General features: G+C 46.1%; 1 protein-coding gene across 1 annotated transcript in view; it reads left to right on the top strand.

Moving 5' to 3' along the window:
* The window catches only part of EXD3 (exonuclease 3'-5' domain containing 3), a 514,556-nt gene that overhangs the window by 102,364 nt on the left and 388,057 nt on the right, over positions 1-24,135 (top strand). The window contains exons 6-9 of the mRNA XM_065418596.1: positions 2,638-2,691; positions 3,512-3,651; positions 5,855-5,946; positions 23,100-23,173. Of these exons, the coding sequence (XP_065274668.1) occupies positions 2,638-2,691; positions 3,512-3,651; positions 5,855-5,946; positions 23,100-23,173 (360 nt within the window). The remainder of the gene's footprint in view (positions 1-2,637; positions 2,692-3,511; positions 3,652-5,854; positions 5,947-23,099; positions 23,174-24,135) is intronic.

Raw genomic sequence — 24,135 nt, 5'->3', positions numbered from 1 at the left:
AAGTGGGATTGTTAAATTCACGCACAGCATTGAAACATTTCTGTTAAACACACCTTTTGCAACATTGCCATCACTTTCTCACTGACCCTAGCCAGGCACACATCTCCGCAAACAGCCAAAGCATGGTGAGTGTTGGCAGGGGAGCTGGGGGGCGGGGAGGGCTACACCACATGTGGAAAAGAGCACATGCTGTTTGCAAAGGTTGTGGTGCAGCATTCTAGGGAACCAATTCTAAAATTCTCCCACACTTTTCCACAGGTGGGTGTAATTCTAGCAGACATCTCACTGCTAAGGGTAAGCAGGGAAATGATGGTACATCTACTCCATGCTTGTGGCTTCCGCCCTGCTCCCTATGCTGCTCGCCTACGTGCTGCTTTGGTCTCTGCACAAGTGATTGATGAGTGGCGTGGGAAAGTTTCGTACAATGGGGGAAGGAGCAAAGCTACTCTGCCACGGAAACTTGGGCAGAGGATTACCGAGTACCTCCAGGAAACTTTCCTGGAGATCTCTCTGGAGGATTCCCGGAGATCTCAGCGTGCATCAACACCCTGTTCCGCCGTACTGATTAGCTGCACAGGGAAATGTCCAGTACACAGAAACACAGCCAACATCCCACATTTCTATAGCTTGAACCCACCTCCACACTACACAAAGCACAGCCACTTACCAGGAGTCTCATCTCCTGCTTCTTGCTCGCCGTAGAGCAACTGCTGAGACTGGTTAGACACATCTGGAGTGGAGAATAGTTCCTGGCTGCCTGCCCGCCCTACCGGGCGACTCTGCTGGGAGCTGCATATCCTCATCTAACTCCATCTCTTCAATAATAACTTTGTCCTCCGGGTTAGGTCCTCTTTCCGCCGCCTCTGTGCCCTCCAAAGTATTCATGGGGCTCTTGGCCATGGAGGTGGGGTCACGACTGAGGATAGCATCCAGCTCCTTATAGAACCAGCAGGTCTTAGGAGAAGCACCTGAGCATCAGTTTGCCTCCCTTGCCTTATGGTACACTTGCCTCAGCTCCTTTATCTTCGCTCTGCACTTGCAGAGTGTCCCAATTATAGCCGTTTTCGCACAAGCCTCAAGAAATCTGCCCATAGGTATCCCAATTCCTACGGTTCAAGCGCAGCTGGGACTGCACAGCCTCCTCTCCCCATATACTGAGCAGATCCAGCAGCTCGGCAGTGGTCCAAGCAGGAGAGCGTTTGCTGCGATAAGCTGCCATGGTCACCTGGGAAAATGCGATGAGACCTCTCCACGCCGAGCAAACAGGAAATAGAATTTCAAAAATTCCTGGGGCTTCTAAGGGGGAGGGGTGGATGGTTGTTTACCTGGCTGCAGGGCAGTGGAGTTCAAACTGCTGACCAGAGCGGGTCAGGATGGTCATTGTGGGAAACCTCCTGGAGGTCAATTAAGGCGATGAAATGAAGCATGGTGTCTACACTTGCACTTTGTCGACAAAAATGTAGAGGAAAAAGACTTAAATCTCTCGTGAGGGTGGACGAATTTTGTCACCCAAACCAGGCATTTTTCCCAACAAAAGTCGCCTTGCAGTGTGTATGCACTCACTGTTTGAGTTGACAAATGGCAGTTTTGGCGACAAAACCTGGTAGTGTAGACATGGCCTGAGACTTAAGTGCATGCTTAAGTAATTTTCTGAATAGGGATGGGCTTAAGGACTGTTTCTGTGCCTTGCTGAATCAGGCCTCAAAGAACGTGTTTTAGCAACCCGTTGGCAGAATGGTATGGGTGTATTGATTTTGAATTCATGAGCAACAGTTATCCAGTGTTTTGCATCACCTTATTGTACTAGGGTGAGAGTTGCACCTAGTAGAGGAGGGAAACTGAAGCCAGGATGGAAGCAAGTTCTTGGGATGGGAATGCAGAAGATCTTGGTTCTATTCCTGGCTCTGCCACTGACTGCTTGTGTGACCTTACTCAAATCATTTTGCCATTCTGTGGCTCACTTTCCCATCTGCAGAATTAGGATACTGATTCTGAGGAACTTCACATGGGGATTACAAGACTTAGTTCATCAACATTCAGAACACAGCATAAAAGGGCACAATATAATTATTATCATCCTTTTATTTGTGATTCATAGCATCTTGGATATGTGGAGCTACATTTAAGTGATTGAACCTAAAAATCTGATTTTTAGTTGTATTCACATTTATGAATGAGATGTTTTCACAAAATATAACTGGATAGCAAATTTAAAAGCAGCAAGAATTGTGTTCAAGTTAACTCACAAATATCCTTTTTTGTTCTGTTTTTAAATTTATATTCCTGGAGAAAATTACCTATCAGTTGAGTCTTTCCAAACACTTGACTAGAGACTCTGTTTTTTTGCTCTAAATTTTTTAATAGAGTGCTTGATCTCAGATTTTTTTTTCTGAGGTTTAATACAGTTTAAAACATGTAATGCCACTGATAGTGTTTTTGTGGATTTCTAAATGAAATCTGGGCAGCCAATTGCATTTAATTAGCACATTCAAAATATAACAATAAATAGAATCATTCTGCGACTAATGTGTAGCAACCATCTATACTTCAGTTTAGAAACACATCCGTTTATAAGCTCTCCCAAACACACATTCTCCTCTACAAGCAGAAATATTTTCTACCTTTTGTGTTTTCTAGGCAGCCATTCTGAGTATAAAGCTAAAATTGCAGTTGGATCTAGATGTGGAGAAGGTAAGTCTGTTTCCCCTGTAGTCTTCTCTATCATCAGATGTATCCTTTGATAAACAAGACGCACAGTCTTGCACAAAAGTGGAAGTTATATACTATACACTAATATCTAATTTGCAAGAAATCGCTAGGGAGCTGCTAAAAATGATGTTTCAGTCTGAAGTGACTGAAAGATTTTTTTATACCACATTCCATCTTAATAGAATATTTTTCTACCTGGAATCTGAAACTCCAGCTGTGTTGATTCTGTTTTGCAAATTATTGTTTCTGTAATAAGGCTTATTAAATGCAAAAATAATCCCATCTCCTCCCCTGCTCTCCCCATTCAGAATAATGGGTGTAGGAAGATAACTAGGTATTTTCTACCTATGTGGTGATAAGAGGTGGCCTGGGTTAAATAAATTCTAATGCCGAAGGTTTGTAATGTTATTGGTAATATTTGTGTTGAAAATTCTGTGTAGAAAACTCCCTTTAGGCATATTTGGATGTAGAAATATTTTTCTAACATTTAAGCAATTTGGAACACTTTTCTCAAGCACTTACAGACCTCAGTATAGAAGACTTCGAGCTAGAGTGTGGCCCATCCCGAGCACCCATGCAGGGGTATAAGGCTCACTATCCACATTCTGAGCAGCAGCAAAATGGGCCGGCTCGTGCTCCTGTGCCTGTGACTGTAGGCTGGGAGTGGCTGGAGACTTGGCTCTGCCTCTCCAGTGCTGCAGCCAGTGCTGCTGAGCCAATGCAATGGGAAGCAGTCTGCACCAGGTATAGAGCACAATGTCTCTGTGATGCTTTACAAGTGCAAACCTGTTTTTCTTTCTAGATGTGCACTCCATTGCTACTTCAAGAGAAAACTAATCTAGTAGAGGCTTATGTGGCAGAATATCCTGAGCTCCAGCGCAAACTCTTGCAGACCCTGGATATGTGGTGTGAACCTAGTTTTAATACTACAGACATCTCAAGGTAGAAGATTATTCTATTTTCCAGTGTTTTGTCCTTCTTATATCCAAACAGCATACAATATTATATGACATTATGAGCAGGTGCTAAATAACTATTAGGTAAGGACAATATGTTTCCTAGTCCTCTTTCTACATACACTAATAACATGTTGAAAGCCACGGAGTAAATTGCTAAATGTTGTACAGTCACTTCCCATCAGAGAAGGGAAAAATTCTGGTAATTGTGAAATGTGTTTTTTCCAAAGGCCTTATCCTATGAGGCACTGAGCACCTATCACTCCCATTGATGTCATTGGAAGTGGCAGGGGCTGAGCACTTTGCGCGGTGAGGCTAAACATGAAAACTTTGCAGTAGATCTTATCCAGGAGACCTCAACAGCCTGACTCTGGTGCTTTGCTGTGGAAGGCTGAGTCGCAATATCCATTGTGCATATCTGGCAGTGAGATGTGGGGAGGGGAATAAGGATCATCAGTTGGTAACCCTGATTTCAGTTGAATTCCGTTGGTAACCCTGATTTCAGTTGGTAACCCTGATTTCAGTTGAATTCCGTTGGTAACCCTGATTTCAGTTGGTAACCCTGATTTCAGTTGAATTCCGTTGGTAACCCTGATTTCAGTTGGTAACCCTGATTTCAGTTGAATTCCGTTGGTAACCCTGATTTCAGTTGAATTTTCAACTGAAAATTCCCTTTCCGTCAGCTTCAGATAGCAGTGCTAAACCAGGAAATGGTGCAGTTGTGAGGGAGCCATCTGCAGATAGTCCTAGTCAAAGTAAAAAGCCTTTGCACTCACTCCATGCGTGTGTGTCTAGTATTCCCATGATACAGTGGCAAAAAACAAGAAATATATATACTCATCATTCCTTTTCCAGTGAAATTATCAGGGTTGTTTTTTAATATATAAACCACCTCTCACCAAAGTGGCTTATGCCAAGTAAGCACCAGCAGTGCAATCAAAACAACAGCATACATGCAGCAGATACAATGCTAATAAAAGCAGAGTGGGTCTTACATACCAGGTTGCTGGAAATCAGGTACTGACATGAACTCTTAAAGCCCTTGAATGGAGAATTGGAGACTGATGAAGACGCGAGTATCAGCTAATTGATGGAAAGAGCAACATTTACCTTAAAGTAAGCTCTCCACCTTGCTGCTGTCTCAGAAGCAGTTTATTGAAGGTTTAATTGGACCAGATGGTGGCTTTATTGGCTAGGACTTTCCAGAACATAAGAATGACCAGATGGGTCTGACCAGTGGTCCATCTAGGCCAGTATCCTGTCTTCTAACGGTGGCTGATACCAGGTGCTTCAGAGGGAATGAACAGAACAGGGCAATTATTGAGGGATCCATCTCCTGTCATCCACTCCCAGCATCTGGCAGTCAGAGGCTTAGGATGCCCGGGGCACGGGGTTGCATCCATGACCATCTTGGCTAAAAGCCACTGATGGACCTATCCTCCATGAACTTGTCTACTTCTTTTTAGAACTTAATTATACTTTTGGCCTTCACAACATCCCCTGGCAATGAGTTCCACAGGGTGACTGTGCGTGTGTGAAGTACTTCCTTTTGTTTGTTTTAAACCTGTTGCCTATTAATTTCATTGGGTGACTGCTGGTTCTTGTGTTATGTGAAGGAGTAAATAACACTTTCTTATTCACTTTCTCTACACCATTCAGGATCTTATAGACCTCTATTATATCCCTACTTAGTTGTTTCTTTTCCAAATGTAAGAGTCCCCAGTCTTTTTAATCTCTCATACGGAAGTTGTTCCATATCCCTAGTAATTTTTGGTGCCTTTTCCATTCCTAATAGAACTTTTTTGAGAAGGGGTGACCAGAACTGCTCACAGTATTCAAGGTGTGGGTGGACCATGGATTTATATAATGGCAGTATGATATTTTTTGTCTTGTTATCTGTCCCTTTCCTAATGGTTCCTAACATTCTGTTAGCTTTTTTGACTGCTGCTGCACATTGAGTGGATGTTTTCAGGGAACTATCCAGGATGACTTCAAGATCTCTTTCTTGAGTGGTAACAGCTAATTTAGACCCAGTTGGAGGAAAGAATGGTATAGGCTCAGCTGTGATGGATGAGGAGGGAAAAGAAGTTGTCACCCAGCATCAGACAACATCCCTGCTATTAAAAGGGAGAAGTATCTTATCTGCTTGCATTGATGTTTCTTCCTCGCTTTGCTTGTTTTGTTTACAGGCAGTATCAAGGTTTACGACCTAACAAACTCAACCATAAAATGTTAAGCAAACTGGTCTTCAGGCTCCTAGAACAATATAACCTAGATCCAGGTATGTGATATTACACTAAATCATTTAATCACCTTTCCTGTGAACAACAGATAAAGCTAATCTGTTTTCCCACATGTCCAGCAAGGAATGTCTGCTGTCATTTGGAGCTTAATTGATGTTGTTTAAAAACAAAGCACATAAATTATGGAAATTTTCACTTTGTGTTGTTGAAAAATTAGATGCTGGTGACTAATCGGCTGTTTCTTCCATAATATGACATAAATCTTGGCTTCAGAATGGTTCTGCATAAACATGTGATGGTCAGTTTTGAGTACTAGCTCCATTGGGCTCACATAAGAGGCCACACGTTACTCATTTGGGGATTCTGACTTTGTGAGTTACAAGACCATCAGCTTAAAAGAGATAAACCATGAGAAGAAGGAGGCACATGTAACTTTCCTGTGAAATAGGGGTGGCTGCTGCTGAAGGGAATTTAAAGGGCTCTTGCAACCTTACGGGAGAAATAATACAGTTTACATCCTTCTAAGGGATCTGCTTCACTCCTAAATGTCACTTGAAATCCATTCTCGTTAACATTTTGCTTTGCTTATCACTGTGAGATGTGTTAGGTTTCCTTGCATTGTGACATTAACAAGTAATGACTCCTGGCAGAAATCCTCAGGTGTCCCCTATCATTTGCATCCGGTGTAGGTCCCTCACTCCATCAGCACCACTGAATATTGCATATTTCCCTGTTTTCTGGGACTGAATGTTACTTGCTAACCTAAGCTGCGAATTCCATTCCATCTTGTAGTGATACTGTGTTGCATATTCATCTTCACATCTCCAAAATGCTGCTAAACATAAATGAATTATCCTCACAAACCCTCCCTTGGAGGGTTTGTACCATGTACAATTACATGGTACAATCCACTCCTCCCTAGTCGAGTGAGGAGGATGAGAGTGAGGAAGGACAAGGAGATCTCCCTCCACAATCTCTACCATGAACCGACTAACTCAGGACCCCCTCAGGGGACATATTACACTGATTCCAAGTATTTTCAATGGTATGGCCAGCCCTGGGGGCCCCCCCATACCTGTAATTGTACCATGTAATTGTAATTAATTCCCATTGTATTGGTGGGCAAACTGAGGCACAGAGGAATTAAGAGATTTGTTTAAAACCATACAACAGGTTGATGGTTCACCCAGGGTTAGACCTGAGGATTTTCTTCCTCGTAAGCCTGGACATCCACTAGGCCATACGTCCCCTGTCAATTTACAAAGGGAGTTGAAGGAATTGCTCTCCCAAACCCGTGAAAGACACACACACACAGGAAAATGACTGTACAGGAGAAATGGTGAAGTTGTCCATGCATAAAGTGCTGTCAAAGCACAGAGCGAGCAAACTGAAAAAAACAGAGATTTGTGTCCTTTAACCTTAGATGTTACTTGTAACAACAGTAAGAAAAAAATGTGAAGCCAAAAATGTGCTTTTGGAGTTGATAGTGCCTGTTTAATTATCAAGGTTTATAAATCATAGTGAAGGTATAAAACACGGTACAGTATAACTACAAAGCATCATTATTATCGTCATCTCCTGTTGGTGAGTTTTTAGCTTCTCCAGGATTTTATTCATACACTGCCAGATCTGTCTAGCTGCACCTGCTGTATTAATGACTGTAGGGCAGGGGTTCCCAACGCGGTGCCTGCGGGCGCCATGGCACCCGCCGGGGCGTATAAGTGCGCCTGCGTACTGGCCGGCAGACGAGCATCCGCCGAAATGCCGCCGACAAGCAGTGTCATCCAGAGGCGTCAGCGGCATTTCGGCGGCGACGCCTCTGGATGACGTTGCTTGTTGGCGGCATTTTGGCGGTGACGCCTATTGACATTGCCGCTTATTGGCGGCATTTCGGCGGATGCTCATCCGCCGCCACGGTCCTCCGTGGCTCATCGTCTGGCACCCACCAGACGAAAAAAGTTGGGGACCACTGCTGTAGGGTATGTACTAGTGGTTCTGCAAAAAGAGATTGTGAGGGTAGAGCAGATAGGGGTAGCTGGATCCGCCAGGGCAATGAGTGACCTTGAAAGACTCCAGCAGTTTGAAGGAGTCTGCCTGTTCTAATGGAACTTCCCATGTGGATCTATCTCTGAACCCTGGGTGGGACTTTAAATGCGCCGCCCCAATGTATGTTCATATTTCCAAAGGTTTCCCGCATCTTTTCCTCAGCAAGGTACCTGCAGTGTGAAAGAGATTTGGCCACCAGCTTGATCTGTAACACTGTTATTTGTATTATTGTTAGTGCAGGATAATAAAAACAATGCCTCAGTTAAAAAATTCAGCCCTTGAATTTACCTGTGGGTATTAACATACAGTATAACTGAAGAATTACTTTGAACCTTTGATCAATTTTCTTTTTATTGTAAAGAAATTCCATGCATATGCGCAGGCTAATGTTCCAGAGACAGCTCATGCTGCAAGTCAGGACATGCATTGCCAGGTGTTTGCGGTTTTTGAGGATTTAATTGGAATTGTTCTTCTTTGAGTGCTGTCCCTGTGGGTGCTCCATTTTAGGTGTTGGGGCGCCCCTGTGCTCATACTCAGAGACTTTTGGTGGCAGTGCCCGGTTGGGTCGTACATGCGTGGTCCCTGTCTCGTGCTGCTTCAGGCAGTTAACTGATGCTATGCTAACGACCCCCCCACTAGAGTTGGAGCAATCAGCAGTGCTTCGCTACTTAGTAGTTAATTAGTTTAACAGTTAGTTACTTAGTTTCCTTGTTAGCATCTATTTATATTGTTTTCCTTTTTCTTTTATCCCTGTCACCATAGCTTCAAACCAAACCAAACCAAACCAAACCTTTTTTCCTTTTACTTTCCTTTTGAACTACCAGCTGGGGAGAAATTTCAGTTGAACCTCCGCATACACAGCTGCTCTGAGGGTGAAAGCCCCCCCCTGACAGGAATGCCTAGTTTCCCAGGCTTTAAAGGATGTCTCAACTGGAAGCTTGCTATACCTGTCTCAGAGGGCCACGATCAGTGTGTTCTCTGCCTAGGCGAAAGAGACACAACTCAGAAGTCTCAGCACTGCCTCAAGCTCACTGCTGGGACAAGAAGAGCTAGAGATTTGCTGTTAAAGCTCCTCCTTATGGCGAAGTCTCTCAGACCTGCATCTGAGCCCAGAGCCCTCCTGGTGAAACTTCGCCAACCACGGCTTCTGACAGGGGTCCCTCCTCAATCCATGCATCTGAGCAAACTGTCAAAAAGGCAGGCACCTATGTCCCCAAGGCAGGAATCAGCCAAGAAGTGCCGTTCCACGAGAGGACACTCAGCACTGGTAGGTGACCCAGCGGGACCACCCGGCATCGCCGGTACCTCTGGAGCCAGAGACTCTAAAAGAGCTGGCTCCGACAGAGGCACCAAGGGGAAATCTGAACCCAATGCCTCGGCACCGCCAATACCAAAGCTGCGATCCACATGCAACGGCATGGCACTGGGACAGACGGCGGCTCCTTCAGAGACACGCTTGGTGCACACAGCGGCGCAGCCTTCAGTACCAGCTTATACACAGCAGCTCCAAGCATTGACAGTGATACAGCCTCAAGGGCCAATCAAACAGACATCACAGCAGTTTCTCAGACAAAAGGGTCTCTTAGTCGGTTCTGCCCCTGACTCCCCTATCATCGGCACCAATGTGAACATGTCACCCTCTGCACCGAGTCTCCTTGTGTCTCCAATACAATCCACTCCTCCCTAGTCGAGTGAGGAGGATGAGAGTGAGGAAGGACAAGGAGATCTCCCTCCACAATCTCTACCATGAACCGACTAACTCAGGACCCCCTCAGGGGACATATTACACTGATTCCAAGTATTTTCAATGGTATGGCCAGCCCTGGGGCCCCCCCCATACCTCCCCCACCCCAATGGGCATACCCCACACAACAGGGACTGCCTGCCACATCCAGACCTGGCACACAGCAGTCACTTGTGCCTGGACCTTTGATGGTGGCAGGGGAACTGGGGGAAGATGAGGAAGAAGCCCTGATCGTGGAAGGGGCACCACCTACCCATTTCCCATCACTATCCACAGATGACACTGTTATGCCTCCTCCCCATAATATAGGGGATGATTTCAGACTATTCCAGGATCTATTTAAAAGGGTGGCTAGCTCCCTGGACATCTCCCTTGAGGAGGTCCAAGTGACACAACACAAACTAGTGGACATTTTGCATACATCTGCTTCATCCAAAATCGCTGTGAATGATGCGCTGATGGACCCTGTCAAAACCATTTGGCAGAACCCTGCCACTGCTCCTCCAACCTGCAAGAGGTCTGACAAAAAATATTCTGTACCAGCCAAAGGCACAGAGTTTTTTTTTTGTTTTTTGTTTTTTAATATGGAGATATCCTATCTCCTAGAACTGGAAGGGACCTTGAAAGGTCATCAAGTCCAGCCCCCTGCCTTCACTAGCAGGACCAAGTACTGATTTTGCCCCAGATCCCTAAGTGGCCCCCACAAGGATTGAACTCACAACCCAGGGTTTAGCAGGCCAATGCTCAAACCACTGAGCTATCCCTCCCCCCCTCTTTTCACCTCCAGCGCCCAATTCCCTAATGGTGGACGCAGTCCAGGAACATGGTAGGCAACAACAGCCCCAAACCACACCTCACGACAAAGAGTGGAAAAGACTTATCTTTTTGGTCACAAGGCTTATTCCTCGGCTACACTACACTACACCTCCGTATAGCCAACTGCGAGGCATTACTGGCAAAATATGACTATAGTAACTACACAAAAATGTCTGAATTGATTGATTTTATTTCTGAGGACAAGAGAGAACAATTCACAGCACTTGTGTCAGAGGGACAACTCAACTTCAAAACAGCCCTGCAAGCCGCACTTGATTCTGCGGACACAGCTGCAAGTTCAGTGGTGACGGCTGTTGTGATGAGCAGGGCCTCATGGCTCCACCTCTTCGGCTTTCCTAAGGAGGTGCAATCCACGGTTGAGGATTTGCCATTTGAGGGTCCCAAACTCTTTGACGAGAAGACAGATGACTCTCTCCACTCATTCAAGGTGTCACAGGCGACACTCCGATCCTTGGGAATCTATACACCCAAACCCAGGAAAACACAGAGAAATTATTATGTACCCCAACGCTACTGCCAGACCATGTATTCGCAACAACAATGGTGATTTGAGTCACAGGCCCACAAACACAGGCCCCTGAGGGGACGCCAATCCACTTCTTCACTAGCTGCATCCCAACCATCAACCTCCAGACAACAAATTTGAAGCCTTGGTCGAGGGCACGAGAACCCCAGGTCTATCTGTGCTGGTGACACCATCTCTCTCCCAACCATTCAGATATCGTCTAGTTCCATTTTATCCAATCTGGAAGACCATCACATCCGACAAATGGGTGCTAGAAATCGTACAAATTGGTTACTCCATCCCCCTCTTTTTTCCCCAACCAGCCTACCCATCCTCCCTCCCTGTCCCTCTTCTCAAGAGTCTCTACTGTACCAGGAGGTAAGCCACCTCATGCAGCTAGGAGCAGTAGAACCTGTTCAAAGAGAACACAGAGGGAGAGGATTTTATTCCCACTATTTTCTCACAAAGAAAAAGTCCGGCGGATGGAGACCAATACTCGATCTACGACGACTCAACAAGTTTGTCAAAACACAATGATTCAAGATGGTCAAACTAGGCACCATAATTCCAGCTCTAGAAAGAGGGGATTGGTTCTCGTCCCTCGACCTCTGGGCCTAGATGACCTCCGGAGGTCCCTTCAAACCCTGATATTCTATGATGCGTATTTTCATGTAACAATACATCCCTCTCATTGCAGATTTCTCTGTTTTACCATCGGACAGGACCACTTCCTTTCTGCCTCTCTACTTCCCCTCAAGTGTTTTCGAAGGTACTGGCCGTGGTTGCAGCATACCTGCGCAGAAATGCAATTATGATATTCCCATACTTGGACGACTGCCTGCTAAAAGCGTCAACATGGCAGGCAGCAATACAAGCCACCAAACAGATGGTAACCCTTTTCACGAGATTGGGCCTCCAAATAAATACCGAAAAGTCCACCCTGACTCCAGTGCAGGAGTTGGAGTTCATTGGGGCCCATCTCAAATCTACCGAGGCCATAGCCTCTCTACCAAGGCGATGGTTTCTCACTCTCACCAGCCTCATATCCACGACACAAAACAGTCCACAGATATCAGCCAGGACTTGCCTACAACTTCTTGGTCACAAAGTAGCCACAACGTTTGTCGTCAGACACGCCAGATTAAACATGCATTGCCTGCAAGGATGGCTCCTTATGAATTATGTCCCACACAGACACAGCATAAACAAGTGTCTTATGATGCCGGACAAAATAAAGGACTCCCTACTCTGATGGATACAACCAGCCAATGTATGCACAGGAGTGCCCTTCCTTCAGAAGATGCCAACACTAAACATCACTACAGACGCCTCACTGTTGGGATGGGGGGGCACACATGCATCCACATTCTATCCAGGGCCGCTGGTCTCCTGCAGAATCCCTTCTACATATAAATCTATTAGAACAGCCTAGCTCCATCCTCTTTGGAACCCCCCTTCAGGTATCAAGTATCAGAGGGGTAGCCGTGTTAGTCTGAATCTGTAAAAAGCAACAGAGGGTCCTGTGGCACCTTTAAGACTAACAGAAGTATTGGGAGCATAAGCTTTCGTGGGTAAGAACCTCACTTCTTCAGATGCAACTTGCATCTGAAGAAGTGAGGTTCTTACCCACGAAAGCTTATGCTCCCAATACTTCTGTTAGTCTTAAAGGTGCCACAGGACCCTCTGTTGCCCCCTTCAGGTAGTTGAAGGCTGCTATCAAATCCTCTCACACTCTTCTCTTCTGCAGACTAAACAAGCCCAGTTCCCTCCGCCTCCCCTCATAAGTCATGTGCCCCAGCCCCAGGGCCGGCTTTAGCAGGTGCGGGGCCCCACGCCGGGACGCGAATTGTCTTGCGCCCCCCCGCCCCAACTCCGCCCCGGCCCCACCCCGACTCTGCCCCTCCCTGCCCCATTGGATCCCTCCCCAAATCCCCGCCCTGGCCCCGCCCCCAGACCCGCCCCCTCACTGCCCCATTGGATCCTTCCCCAAATCCCCGCCCTGGCCCCGCCCCTCACTGCCCCATTGGATCCCTCCCCAAATCCCCGCCCTGGCCCCGCCTCTTCCCCCAGCACGCCTCATTCCTCCTCCTAACCCCTCCCTCCCAGGCTTGCGCTGATCAGCTGTATGGCGGCGCAAGCGCTGGAGGGAGGGGGGAGAAGCAGGACGCGGCTTTTTTTTTTTTTTTTCAGCTCCACCGGCAGCCCCGGACGTTGTGGGGCCCTCTTAGGCGCGGGGCCCCATTCCGGGGAATCGGCCGAATCGACTTAAAGCCAGCCCTGCCCAGCCCCCTAATCATTTTTGTTGCCCTCTGCTAGACTCTCTCCAATTTGTCCACATCCCTTCTGTACTGGGGGGCCCAAAACTGGACGCAATACTCCAGATGTGGCCTCACCAGTGCCAAATAGAGGGGAATAATCACTTCCCTTGATTGGCTGGCAATGCTCCTACTAATGCAGCCCAATATGCCATTGGCCGCCTTGGCAACAAGGGCACACTGCTGACTCATATCCAGCTTCTCATCCCCTGTAATCCCCAGGTCCTCTTCTGCAGAACTGCTGCTTAGCCAGTCGGTCTCCAGCCTGTAGCGGTGCATGGGATTCTTCCTTCCTAAGTGCAGGACTCTGCACTTGTCCTTGCTGAACCTCATCAGATTTCTTTTGTCCCAATCCTCCAATTTGTCTAGGTCACTCTGGACCCTATCCCTACCCTCCAGCCTATCTACCTCTCCCTGTAGCTTAGTGTCATCCGTGAACTTGCTGAGGGTGCAATTCATCCCATCATCCAGATCATTAGTGAAGATGTTGAACAAAACCGGCCCCAGGACCAATCCTTGGGGCACTCCGCTTGATACCTGCAGCCAACTAGACATCGAACCGTTGATCACTACCCGTTGAGCCCGACGATCTAGCCAGCTTTCTATCCACCTTATAGTCCATTCATCCAATCCATACTTCAACTTGCTGGCAAGAATACTGTTGCTGGCTTATTTTTTATGGTTTTTGCCACCAGCTTTTCCCTTAGATTTAATCCTGAATTGCATTTTGTACAAAACTTTAAGCCCTAGAGATAACAGTGTACAATATATAGTGAGAATGATTATTTCTCATGTATTTAAACAGTAGAGGGCAGAAGAGGGCTGCTCAGAAATCTGTGCATTAGTTCAGGTATGTCACTACCATCCTTAGACATTGCGAGAATGCAGTGTGTACCAGAGGACAGCCAGCATGGGACGCTCCACCAGTACTTCACAGGGTTTCTTTGAGTTAAGTATTTTCAAAGGATGTTACTCTGGAGTCAGATGAACGAGTGTAATATTAGAACTAAAGAGAAAATGCCTGATCTATCGGAAGATGATAGGCAAAGTAACTTTTGTTCCCACAAATATCATTCAGTTGTGTGCAGGCAGAGTAGAAGGATACGCTCATCCATTAAATTAGATCACCCGGGGTTGTAAACCATTGTTTCCCACCACTTGTGGATGATTTTCCTGCTGCATGTCTCAGCCCTATTGTCAAATACCAGGGCAACTTTGTCTATGAAAATTGCCTGTGTGAATTCACATTGTTTAGGAGATGTGAGCCTCTCACATAAAGTCAGGAGCTTTTACCTGGCAGTGACCACTGGCTTGTACACCCACCTTCTCCCCAATAGGATATGAAATATGTCATAGGCCAAATCACCACTCAGTCCCTTCAGGCTGCTGAAGGAGAGTTGGGCTTGGGACATGCTGCTGTCCTTGACCCTTCCCTTGTCATTTCCCCTGTTTTTCTAAAGAACTGTGTTTTTTCCCTTTGAAGTACTAGCTACTGCTGAAGATGACCCCTAAAGGGCCCTAGTTAATCTAGGGAGAAGATAGAAGTGTGAGGACTCTGGAGCAATCCAAAGCTTTCTTGGTTTCTGCACTCTGTTAGGGCCAAACCCACTCTTCCCTTCTTGTTCTGAAACAGAGTTTGCCACGTTGTCAGATGAGCCAGAAGCCCACCGTGTGGCACTCGTTCTTTAAGCTCTCATCTAAGTGCCTTCTTGGGAGGCTGGTGTCTGGACTACAAGTTTAATGGGATGGTCGAGAGCCTCCAAGAGTCTGTGGATTTTTGCTCCCTTTCCCCTATGGAGACTGCTTTTCCTATTCCCTGGGGCCATGGAATGACATTATGTAAAATCAGTGAGTCCTGGAAATTACACTAAAAGGATATCCTATCCAGCTGCAGTCTATGCCACTTCACCCTAATCTGCATGAGGAACTCTTCTCATCAGAAAGTGCTATGGATCTAAAACATTTCCCTCCTCCAAATAGACCATAGTACAGAAGGTAAAGGCTTTATTTCCAACGATTTCAGCTCTTGGGGGCTGGTTCTCGTTTACACTAAGGCCCCTTAACTTTGCAAGAGCAGTGGGAACCGAGTTAGTGCAAATGAGAATCAGGCTCTTGGTGTAATGTAAAGACAGGGTTGAGTGGGACCTAATAGTGAATCAGAAGGGATGCAGTGCATTATCAGTTTTATACAGTCAACCACCAGATCTACAAAACCGAAAAGCTGTCATCCCAAAACACACCCACAGACCATGTAACACCAGTGCAGTGTGTGTGTCCATTTCAAGCCCTGTATGTAAAGAGGACATCACATTTGTTTTTGCTTTCTGGCTGTTAGTATCAGGCTTCCTCCCTACCAAATGATGAAGATGGGTGGAAGGGTAGAATTCCTGGTTCTACTTTTGTGTCTATCCCAAATGCGAAATGCAATCCAGACTAGATCCCATTTTGGTGCTACTGCAAGATTTTGTAATAATACACATCCAGTGATATATGTTGAGGGAGGGAGTATTTATTAGAATCATAGACCCATAGGGTTAGAAGGGACCACAGGGGTCATCTAGTCTAGCTCCCTGCCAAGATGCACGATTTGCTTTGTGCTGATGCGTAAGAACCTCAGCCATGGAGCAGGCCCAGGACCATACAAACACGTAATGAAAGTATGGCCCCTTCTCCAAAGCGCTTACAATAGATCAGGGGTTCTCAAACTGGGGGTTGGGACCCCTCAGGGGGTCGCAAGGTTATTACATGGGGGGTAGCGAGCTGTCAACCTTCACCCTAGAATACTCAAGGAGCTAATAGAGGAGGTATCTGAGCTTCTAGCTATTATCTTTGGAAAATCATGGGAGACAGGAGAGATTCCAGAAGACTGGAAAAGGGCAAATATCGTGCCCATCTATAAAAAGGGAAATAAAAACAACCCAGAAAACTACAGACCAGTTAGTTTAACTTCTGTGCCAGGGAAGATAATGGAGCAAGTAATTAAGGAAATCATCTGCAAACACTTGGAAGGTGGTAACATGATAGGGAATAGCCAGCATGGATTTGTAAAGAACAAATCATGTCAAACCAATCTGATAGCTTTCTTTGCTAGGATAACGAGTCTTGTGGATAAGGGAGAAGCTGTGGATGTGGTATACCTAGACTTTAGTAAGGCATTTGATACGATCTCGCATGATATTCTTATCAATAAACTAGGCAAATACAACTTAGATGGGGCTACTATAAGGTGGGTGCATAACTGGCTGGATAACCGTACTCAGAGAGTAGTTATTAATGGTTCCCAATCCTGCTGGAAAGGTATAACAAGTGGGGTTCCACAGTGGTCTGTTTTGTGATCGGCGGCATTTCAGCGGCGACGCCTCTGGATGACGCTGCTTGTTGGTGGCATTTTGGCGGATGCTCGTCCGCCGGCCAGTACGCAGGCGCACTTAGACGCCCCGGTGGGCGCCATGGCACCCGCGGGCACCGTGTTGGGGACCCTTGGTCTAGAGAACATGACCTATGAAGGAAGGCTGAAAGAATTGGGTTTGCTTAGTTTGGAAAAGAGAAGACTGAGAGGGGACATGATAGCAGTTTTCAGGTATCTAAAAGGGTGTCATAAGGAGGAGGGAGAAAACTTGTTCACCTTAGCCTCTAAGGATAGAACAAGAAGCAATGGGCTTAAACTGCAGCAAGGGAGGTTTAGGTTGGACATTAGGAAAAAGTTCCTAACTGTCAGGGTGGTTAAACACTGAAATAAACTGCCTAGGGAGGTTGTGGAATCTCCATCTCTGGAGATATTTAAGAGTTGGTTAGATAAATGTCTATCCGGGATGGTCTAGACAGTATTTGGTCCTGCCATGAGGGCAGGGGACTGGACTCGATGACCTCTTGAGGTCCCTTCCAGCCCCAGAATCTATAAAACCCCAAACCCTGCTTTGCTTCCTAATTTATAAGGGGGGGTCGCACTCAGAGACTTGCTATGTGAAAGGGGTCACCAGTAAAAAAGTTTGAGAGCCACTGCAATAGATTGTCTTATGCTATCTTGGAGAGGGCACTGTGCTGGGACTCAGTAGACCTGAGTTCAATTCCCTGCTCTGTCACTGGTCTGTGTAACTATGGGCAAGTCACTGTACCTCTCTGTGTCTCAGTGTCCTCATTTGTAAAATGGGGATAATGATATTGACCTGCTTGGGAATCTGCTGATGAAAAGTGCTGTATAATCAGGGGGCAGCCATTTCAGACTCAATTCTGAGTGCCAGAGAGGAATTGGTTGCAAATCTAAAGGCAATTTGGGTGAAAGTGATCACGAAATTATAAGATGTCATGGTTCTAAAGAAAGGAAGGAGTGAGAACAGCAGAATAAAGACAATGGCCTTCAAAAAAAGCAGACTTCAACAAACTCAAAGAACTGGTAGGTAAGGTCCCATGGTGAGAAATTCTGAGGGAAAAGGGTGTTTGGGAGACCTGGCAGTTTTTCAAGAAGATAGTATCAAAGGCACAACTACAAACTATCCCTGTGCAAAAGAAAGATAGCAAGAATAGTAAGAGGCTAATATGGCTCCATCTGGAGCTCTATAATGTCCTGAAAATCAAAAAGGAATCCTACAAAATGTGGAAACATGGACACATTGCTAAGGAGGAGAACAAAAGAGTAGCACAAGCAGGCAGGGACAAAATCAGAAAGGCTAAGGCCCAACAGGAGTTACACCTAGCAGGAGACATAAAAAGCAATAAGAAGAGGTTCTTTAAATACATTAGGAGCAAGAGAAAGATGAAATAAAGTATAGGTCCTCTAGTGAGTAGGGAATAAGAGCTAATAACTGGTGAGATCAAGAAGGCTGAGGTATTTAATGCCAGTTTTGCTTCTGTCTTCACCAAAAAGATTATGGCTCACCAGATACTCAACACAATTAATATTAACAACAAGGGGGAAGGAACACAAGGCAAAACAGGGAAAGAACAAATTAAAGAATATTTAGGTACGTTAGATATATTCAAGTTGGCAAGGTCTGATAAAAATTAATCCTAAGGTACTTAAGTTGAATCTGAATCTGAATCTCAGAACCGTTAGCAATTATTTTTGAGAACTCCTGGACAATAGGGGAATGTCCCAGTGGACTGGAGAAGAGCAAACATAGCACCTCTCTTTAAAAGGGGTAACAAACAGGACACAGTGAATTATAGACCAGTCAGCCTAAAGTTGCTAAAACAATTTATCAATCAATCAACTTGTAAGCACTTGGAGGATAATAGGGTTATAAGGAATAGCCAGCATGATTTTGTCAAGAAGAAAACATGCTAAACCAACCCAATTGCCTTCTTTGTCAGGGTTACTGGGCTGTGAGTAAGGGGGAAGCAGATGATGTGCTATATCTTGATTTTAGTAAGACTTTTGACACAGTCCCACATGCTAGGGCCCTACCAAATTCATGGCCATGAAAAATGCGTCACGGACCGTGAAATCTGGTCTCTTTGCATGCAATCTGGTCTTTTGTGTGCTTTTACCCTATACCAGCAGCCCTCAACCGGGGGTCTGTGAGCCTTTTCAGGGAAGCTGCAGGGCCCCGTGGCTGGAACCCGGTGCCCTGAACCCTGGCACCTCCTGTGGGGCTGAAGTCAGGATCCCTGGCACCCCCTTGCGGGGCTGAAGCTGGGAGTGGCGTGAGGCTGAAGTCCCCCTCCCCCAAGCCAGGAGCAGAGTGGGGCTGAAACCGGTGCTCTCCCCCCCCCCCCCAAGCCAGGAGTGGTGCAGGGGGTTGAAACCGGCGGGGGGGGCCCTGCCCTTGAAGCCAGGAGTGGTGTGCGGCTGAAGCTGGGAGCCCCAGGGTTCCCCACCTCCTGCTGGGAGCCACGTGGGACTGAAGCTCCAAACCCTGGTGCTCCCCGTGGGCACAGCTGGGGGAGAACAAGGGTGTTGGCCCCCCAAACTGCAGTGCCTTTCCCAGAGTGTGGCAGTCTGGGGGCTGCTCCATCCCCCTCACACCTTCTCCTCTCCCCCAGGCCTCCTCAGGCCCAGCCCTCTGGCCAGGTTGTAGGTGGGAAGCCAGAGCCAGGCAGTGCAGCAGCTGCTCCTCTGGCTGGTGGTGCCATGGAGTGGGCATCCCTGGCATCCCCCATCTGCTGCTGGTGCCCGGGGTTGTGGCTTCCAGCCCTCTTTGACTGCTCACGCAACTGGTAAGAGCCACCTGGGTGGGGGGACCCAGCTCTGGGGCTAGCAGAGCCCTTGGGGAGCAGCCCTTCTGGCACACACCCCCTAGCTATCCTTCTTCCTGCACCCTGAGCTACCCCCCTTGCCCACACACAGCCCCTAGCTACTCCCTGCCTGCACCCTGAGCTCCCCCCACCCATACACAGCCCCAGCCACCCCCTGCCTGCACCCTGAGCTACACCCCTGCCCATACACAGACCCTAGCTGCCCCCTACCTGCACCCTGAGCTACCCTCCTGCCTGCACACAGCCCCAGCTACCCACGTCTGCACCCTGAGCTACCCCCTGCCCACACACAGCCCCTGGCTACCCCCTCCCTGCATCCTGAGCGGTTTTCAAAGTTTTTGAGCTGAGTTCCCCCCTTTGAGTAATATTTTTTGGTTGCAGCTCCCCCCCCAACCCAGACAGGTGGGGGGGGCGCTCCCTCCCTGAACCCCGCTAGTCCTCCCCCCCCCCAATAGAAGTCAAACTGCCTATGCCCAAGGGTCATCCCCCCCGGTCCAGAGCCCCGTGTTCTCCCCCCCGCCCCACTCCTCGGGCCCTGGAGTTTATATAGCTTGTTGAAAAAGGTTGAGGACCCCTGCCCTATGCTATACAGCAGGAGTTGGCAACCTTTCAGAAGTGATGTGCCAAGTCTTCATTTATTCACTCTAATGTAAGGTTTCGCGTGCCAGCAATACATTTTAACGATTTTAGAAGGTCTCTTTCTATAAGTCTATAATATATAACTAAACTATTGTATGTAAAGTAAATAAGGTTTTTAAAATGTTTAAGAAGCTTCATTTAAAATTAAATTAAAATGCAGAGCCCCCCGCGGGCAGTGTGAGTGCCACTGAAAATCAGCTTGCGTGCCACCTTCGGCACGCATGTCATAGGTTGCCTACCCCTGCTATACAGATTTCATGGGGGAGACCAGCGTTTCTCAAATTGGGGGTCCTGACGCAAAAGGGAGTTGCGGGGGGGTGTCACAAGGTTATTTTAGGGGATCATGGTATTGCCACCCTTACATCTGTGCAGCCTTCAGATCTGGGCAGCTGGAGAGTGGTGGCTGTTGTCCGGGTGCCCAGCTCTGAAGGCAGCGCCCCACCAGCATCAGCGCACAAGTAAGGGTGGCAACACCATACCATGCCATCCTTCTGTGCTGCTACTAGCGGCGGCTCTGCCTTCCGAGCTGGGCTCCCGGCCAGCAGCTGCCGCTCTCCAGCTGCCCAGCTCTGAAGGCAGCACTGCCGCCAGTAGCAGAGCAGAAGTAAGTGTAGTACTGCAACCCCCCCACACACACAATAACCTTGCGCCCCCACCCCCAACCCCTTTTTGGGTCAGGATCCCTACAAGTACAACACCGTGACATTTCAGATTTCAATAACTGAAATCATGAAATTTATGATTTTTAAAATCCTGTGACCATGAAATTGACCAAAATGGGCCGTGAATTTGGTAGGGCCCTACACATGACATTCTCATAAGCAAATTAGGGAAATGTGATCCAGATGAAATTACTATACAGTGGGTGTACAACTGGTTTAGAAATGTACTCAAAGAGTATTTATCAATGGTTCTCTGTCAGACTGGGAAGGGCATATGTAGTGGGGTCCCCCTGTGGAGAATATGCTTATAAAATTTGTGGGTGATACCAATCTGGAAGGGCTTGCAAGCACTTTGGAGGACAGGCTTAGAATTCAAAACAAATTGACAAATTGGAGAATTGGTCTGAAATCAACAAGATGAAATTCAATAAAGACAAGTGCAGAGTACTTCACTTAAGTAGGAAATATCAAATGCACAGCTACACAGTGGGGAATAACTGGCTAGGTGGTAGTATTGCATAAAAGGATCTGGAGGTTATAGTGGATCACAAATTGAATATGAGCCACCAACGTGATGCAGTTGTGAAAAAGGCTAATATCATGCTGGGTATATTAACAGGAGTGTCGTATGTAAAAGACGTGGGAAGTAATTGTCCCACTCTACTCGGCTCTGGTGAGGTCTCGACAGGAGTACTGCATTCAATTCTTGGCATCATGCTTTAGGAAAGATATGGACAAATTGGAGGGAGTCCAGAGGAGAGCAACAAACATGATAAAACCTGTTGTATGAGGAAAGGTTAGAAAAATTGGGCATGTTTAATCTTGAGAAAAGATGACTGAGGGGGGGACCTGATAACAGTTTTCCACTATGTTAGGGGATATTATAAAGAGGATGATCAGTTGTTCTCCATGTCCATTGAGGGTAGGACAAGAAGTAATGGGCTTAATCTACAGTAAGGGAGGTTTAGATTAGATATTAGGAAAAACTTTCTGACTATGAAGGTAGTTAAGCTCTGGAACAGGCTTCCAAGGGAGGTTGTAGAATCCCCACCTTTGGAACTTTTTATGCCCAGGTGGGACAAACACCTATTGGGGATGGTCTCAGTTTACTTGGTCTTGCCTCAGTGCAGGAGGATGGACTAGATTACCTCTCAAGGTCCTTTCCAGCCCTAAATTTCTATGATTCTATAAGAACTGAGAATTACTGTTATTATTTATTTATTTATTTATTATGCCAACTTAGCAAAAAACATAATAGCTAGATGCAGGGCAGCCGAGTTCAAAACAGTGAGCAGAGCAGTCACGATGGGCATTGTGGGATACTGGGTGAGGCCAGTTCTGGTGATATAATGAATGGCAGCGTCTATGCTGACGCTTTGTCGCTTTAACTTTGCTGCAAAAAGTTCAATGCCTCTCGTTGAGGTGGTTTTATTTTTTCAGCAAAACAGCAGAGTTTTGCCACGAAAAGTAGCTTTGTAGAGTGTACACCTCCCCTGTTTTGTCAGCAAAAGCTGCCTTTTGTTGACAAAACTGTAGTGTAGACAAGGCTTAAGTCACATTTTTAAGGTGATTTACAAACTTAAATCTCATTGAAAGTCAATTGGATTTAGGACCCTACGTCATTTGGGCGTTTTTGAAAATGTACCCCTTGACTACTCTTTTGTATTAGCTTGTTTTTGCTACTGGAACATCTTGGTGCATCAAAGATGTGTGTAGTGTGTCTATTGCAAACCTATGACTTTTTGCTTGGGGTGTTGGTAATTCTATTTTCTTTTGAATTTGTTCTTTGAATCTGTGCTCCCTAGCTTTTAAATTCTTGTACATTTTCATCTATATTGGAATGTGTCCTGGATGTTTAGGATATATGTTATGTCCAGTGTATATATCGCTACGGCTTAAATGATTTTTCTCACCACCCCCTCCAAAAAAAAAAAAAAAGAGAGAAGAAGCAGCAGGAGCAGGAGCAGAAAACCGCCTATAGTAGCACATGCCAAATTGCAAAATATATTTATGGGCTTGTTTACACTACAAATGCTAATCTGGTTTTTAAACACAATTCGCAGTTTTAATATAGGCAAGGCCAGGATGCTTCTGGCCCTCTTTGTTTCAGGTTTGGATAGTGTCTTTCTGTGTTTGCATCATTTAAAGTGATTTTTATATCAGGGGAGAAAAAAAGTACTGTCTAGAAAAGAACGCTTCAAGCAAGTTCATATGTTGTGTTGACTTAAAGGCCTTTCTTTCGTTTCAGCTCTCTGTCCGAATGTCATAAATCAGCGGCACCTAGGATCTCTGAAATATCTCTTCTACAAGAGGTTTGTTGAGGTATGTTTGTACAATGTATGTATGGATTTATTTTTGTTGTGATTTGAACAATATAATAGAGATGCTGGAAACATGAGGTTGATATACAAGCAGAGTGTAGTCATGCTGTAGTGATACTGAAAGGCATTGAGACTCAAATCTCTGTTACGAGTGCTTGGACTGAGATATTATAGACTGATAAATCTAGTGCAGAATTATGGGTATATTTTATTATACTATTATATTTATGATAGGGACCAGTCCTGCAAGGCACTAAATGCTGTCCACTCCCACTGACTTCAGTGGCAGTTAAGGGTGTTCAGTAAACTGCAAGAGGTGCTCTCCCAATCAACGGTTTGGGTCTCAAGGAGGACAGAATTGATCCACCGTGTTTGGCAGTGTAGTCATCCTAAGTACATTAACAAAAACAAGGCTGGTGTTCAGGGGAAGGGTACCTTCCATTTGTCCTGTGCAAAGCTCATTAATTCCCTGAATATAAGCACACTCATGTTTTAGAGGGCCGCTTCTCCGTAGTACCAATGTGAACATTTTTTGCAGTATTCAGTCGCTCAACAGCAGCCTGAATAGGCATGGAGGCTTCTCCTGTGTTTCTGGGAGATTGTGTTTGGTGTGCTAAAAGCATCATGAAATTTAAGTATTCTGTTGCTTTACTGAGTTCAGCAATGTCTCAGTTTTCAGCAGTCTTACCTACCTGTGCAGTTGGAAGTTATCTGTAGTTTTGCACCCACTACAAAGTAGGTCTGGTTGGATTATCTCTATTTTATAAGGTATATGAGGAGTTTCAGTATGATCTGGATAGGATTCTGTGTGGCCTTCATATTGTAAGTGCAGATTGAGGTTTGGATAGAAGTCTTGTGCTGTCCTCAAACATTTCTCTGAATTAACTAATCTAAGCAATATTTTTCTAATGTGCCCTTCATGATGATATATGAGAACTCAAGAGATTTTCAGTGCATACCAGA

This window comes from Emys orbicularis, chromosome 18 (genome assembly GCF_028017835.1).
Source record: "Emys orbicularis isolate rEmyOrb1 chromosome 18, rEmyOrb1.hap1, whole genome shotgun sequence".
In the NCBI taxonomy this organism is placed as follows: domain Eukaryota; kingdom Metazoa; phylum Chordata; order Testudines; family Emydidae; genus Emys; species Emys orbicularis.
This window is presented reverse-complemented; position numbering and strand designations above follow the sequence as displayed.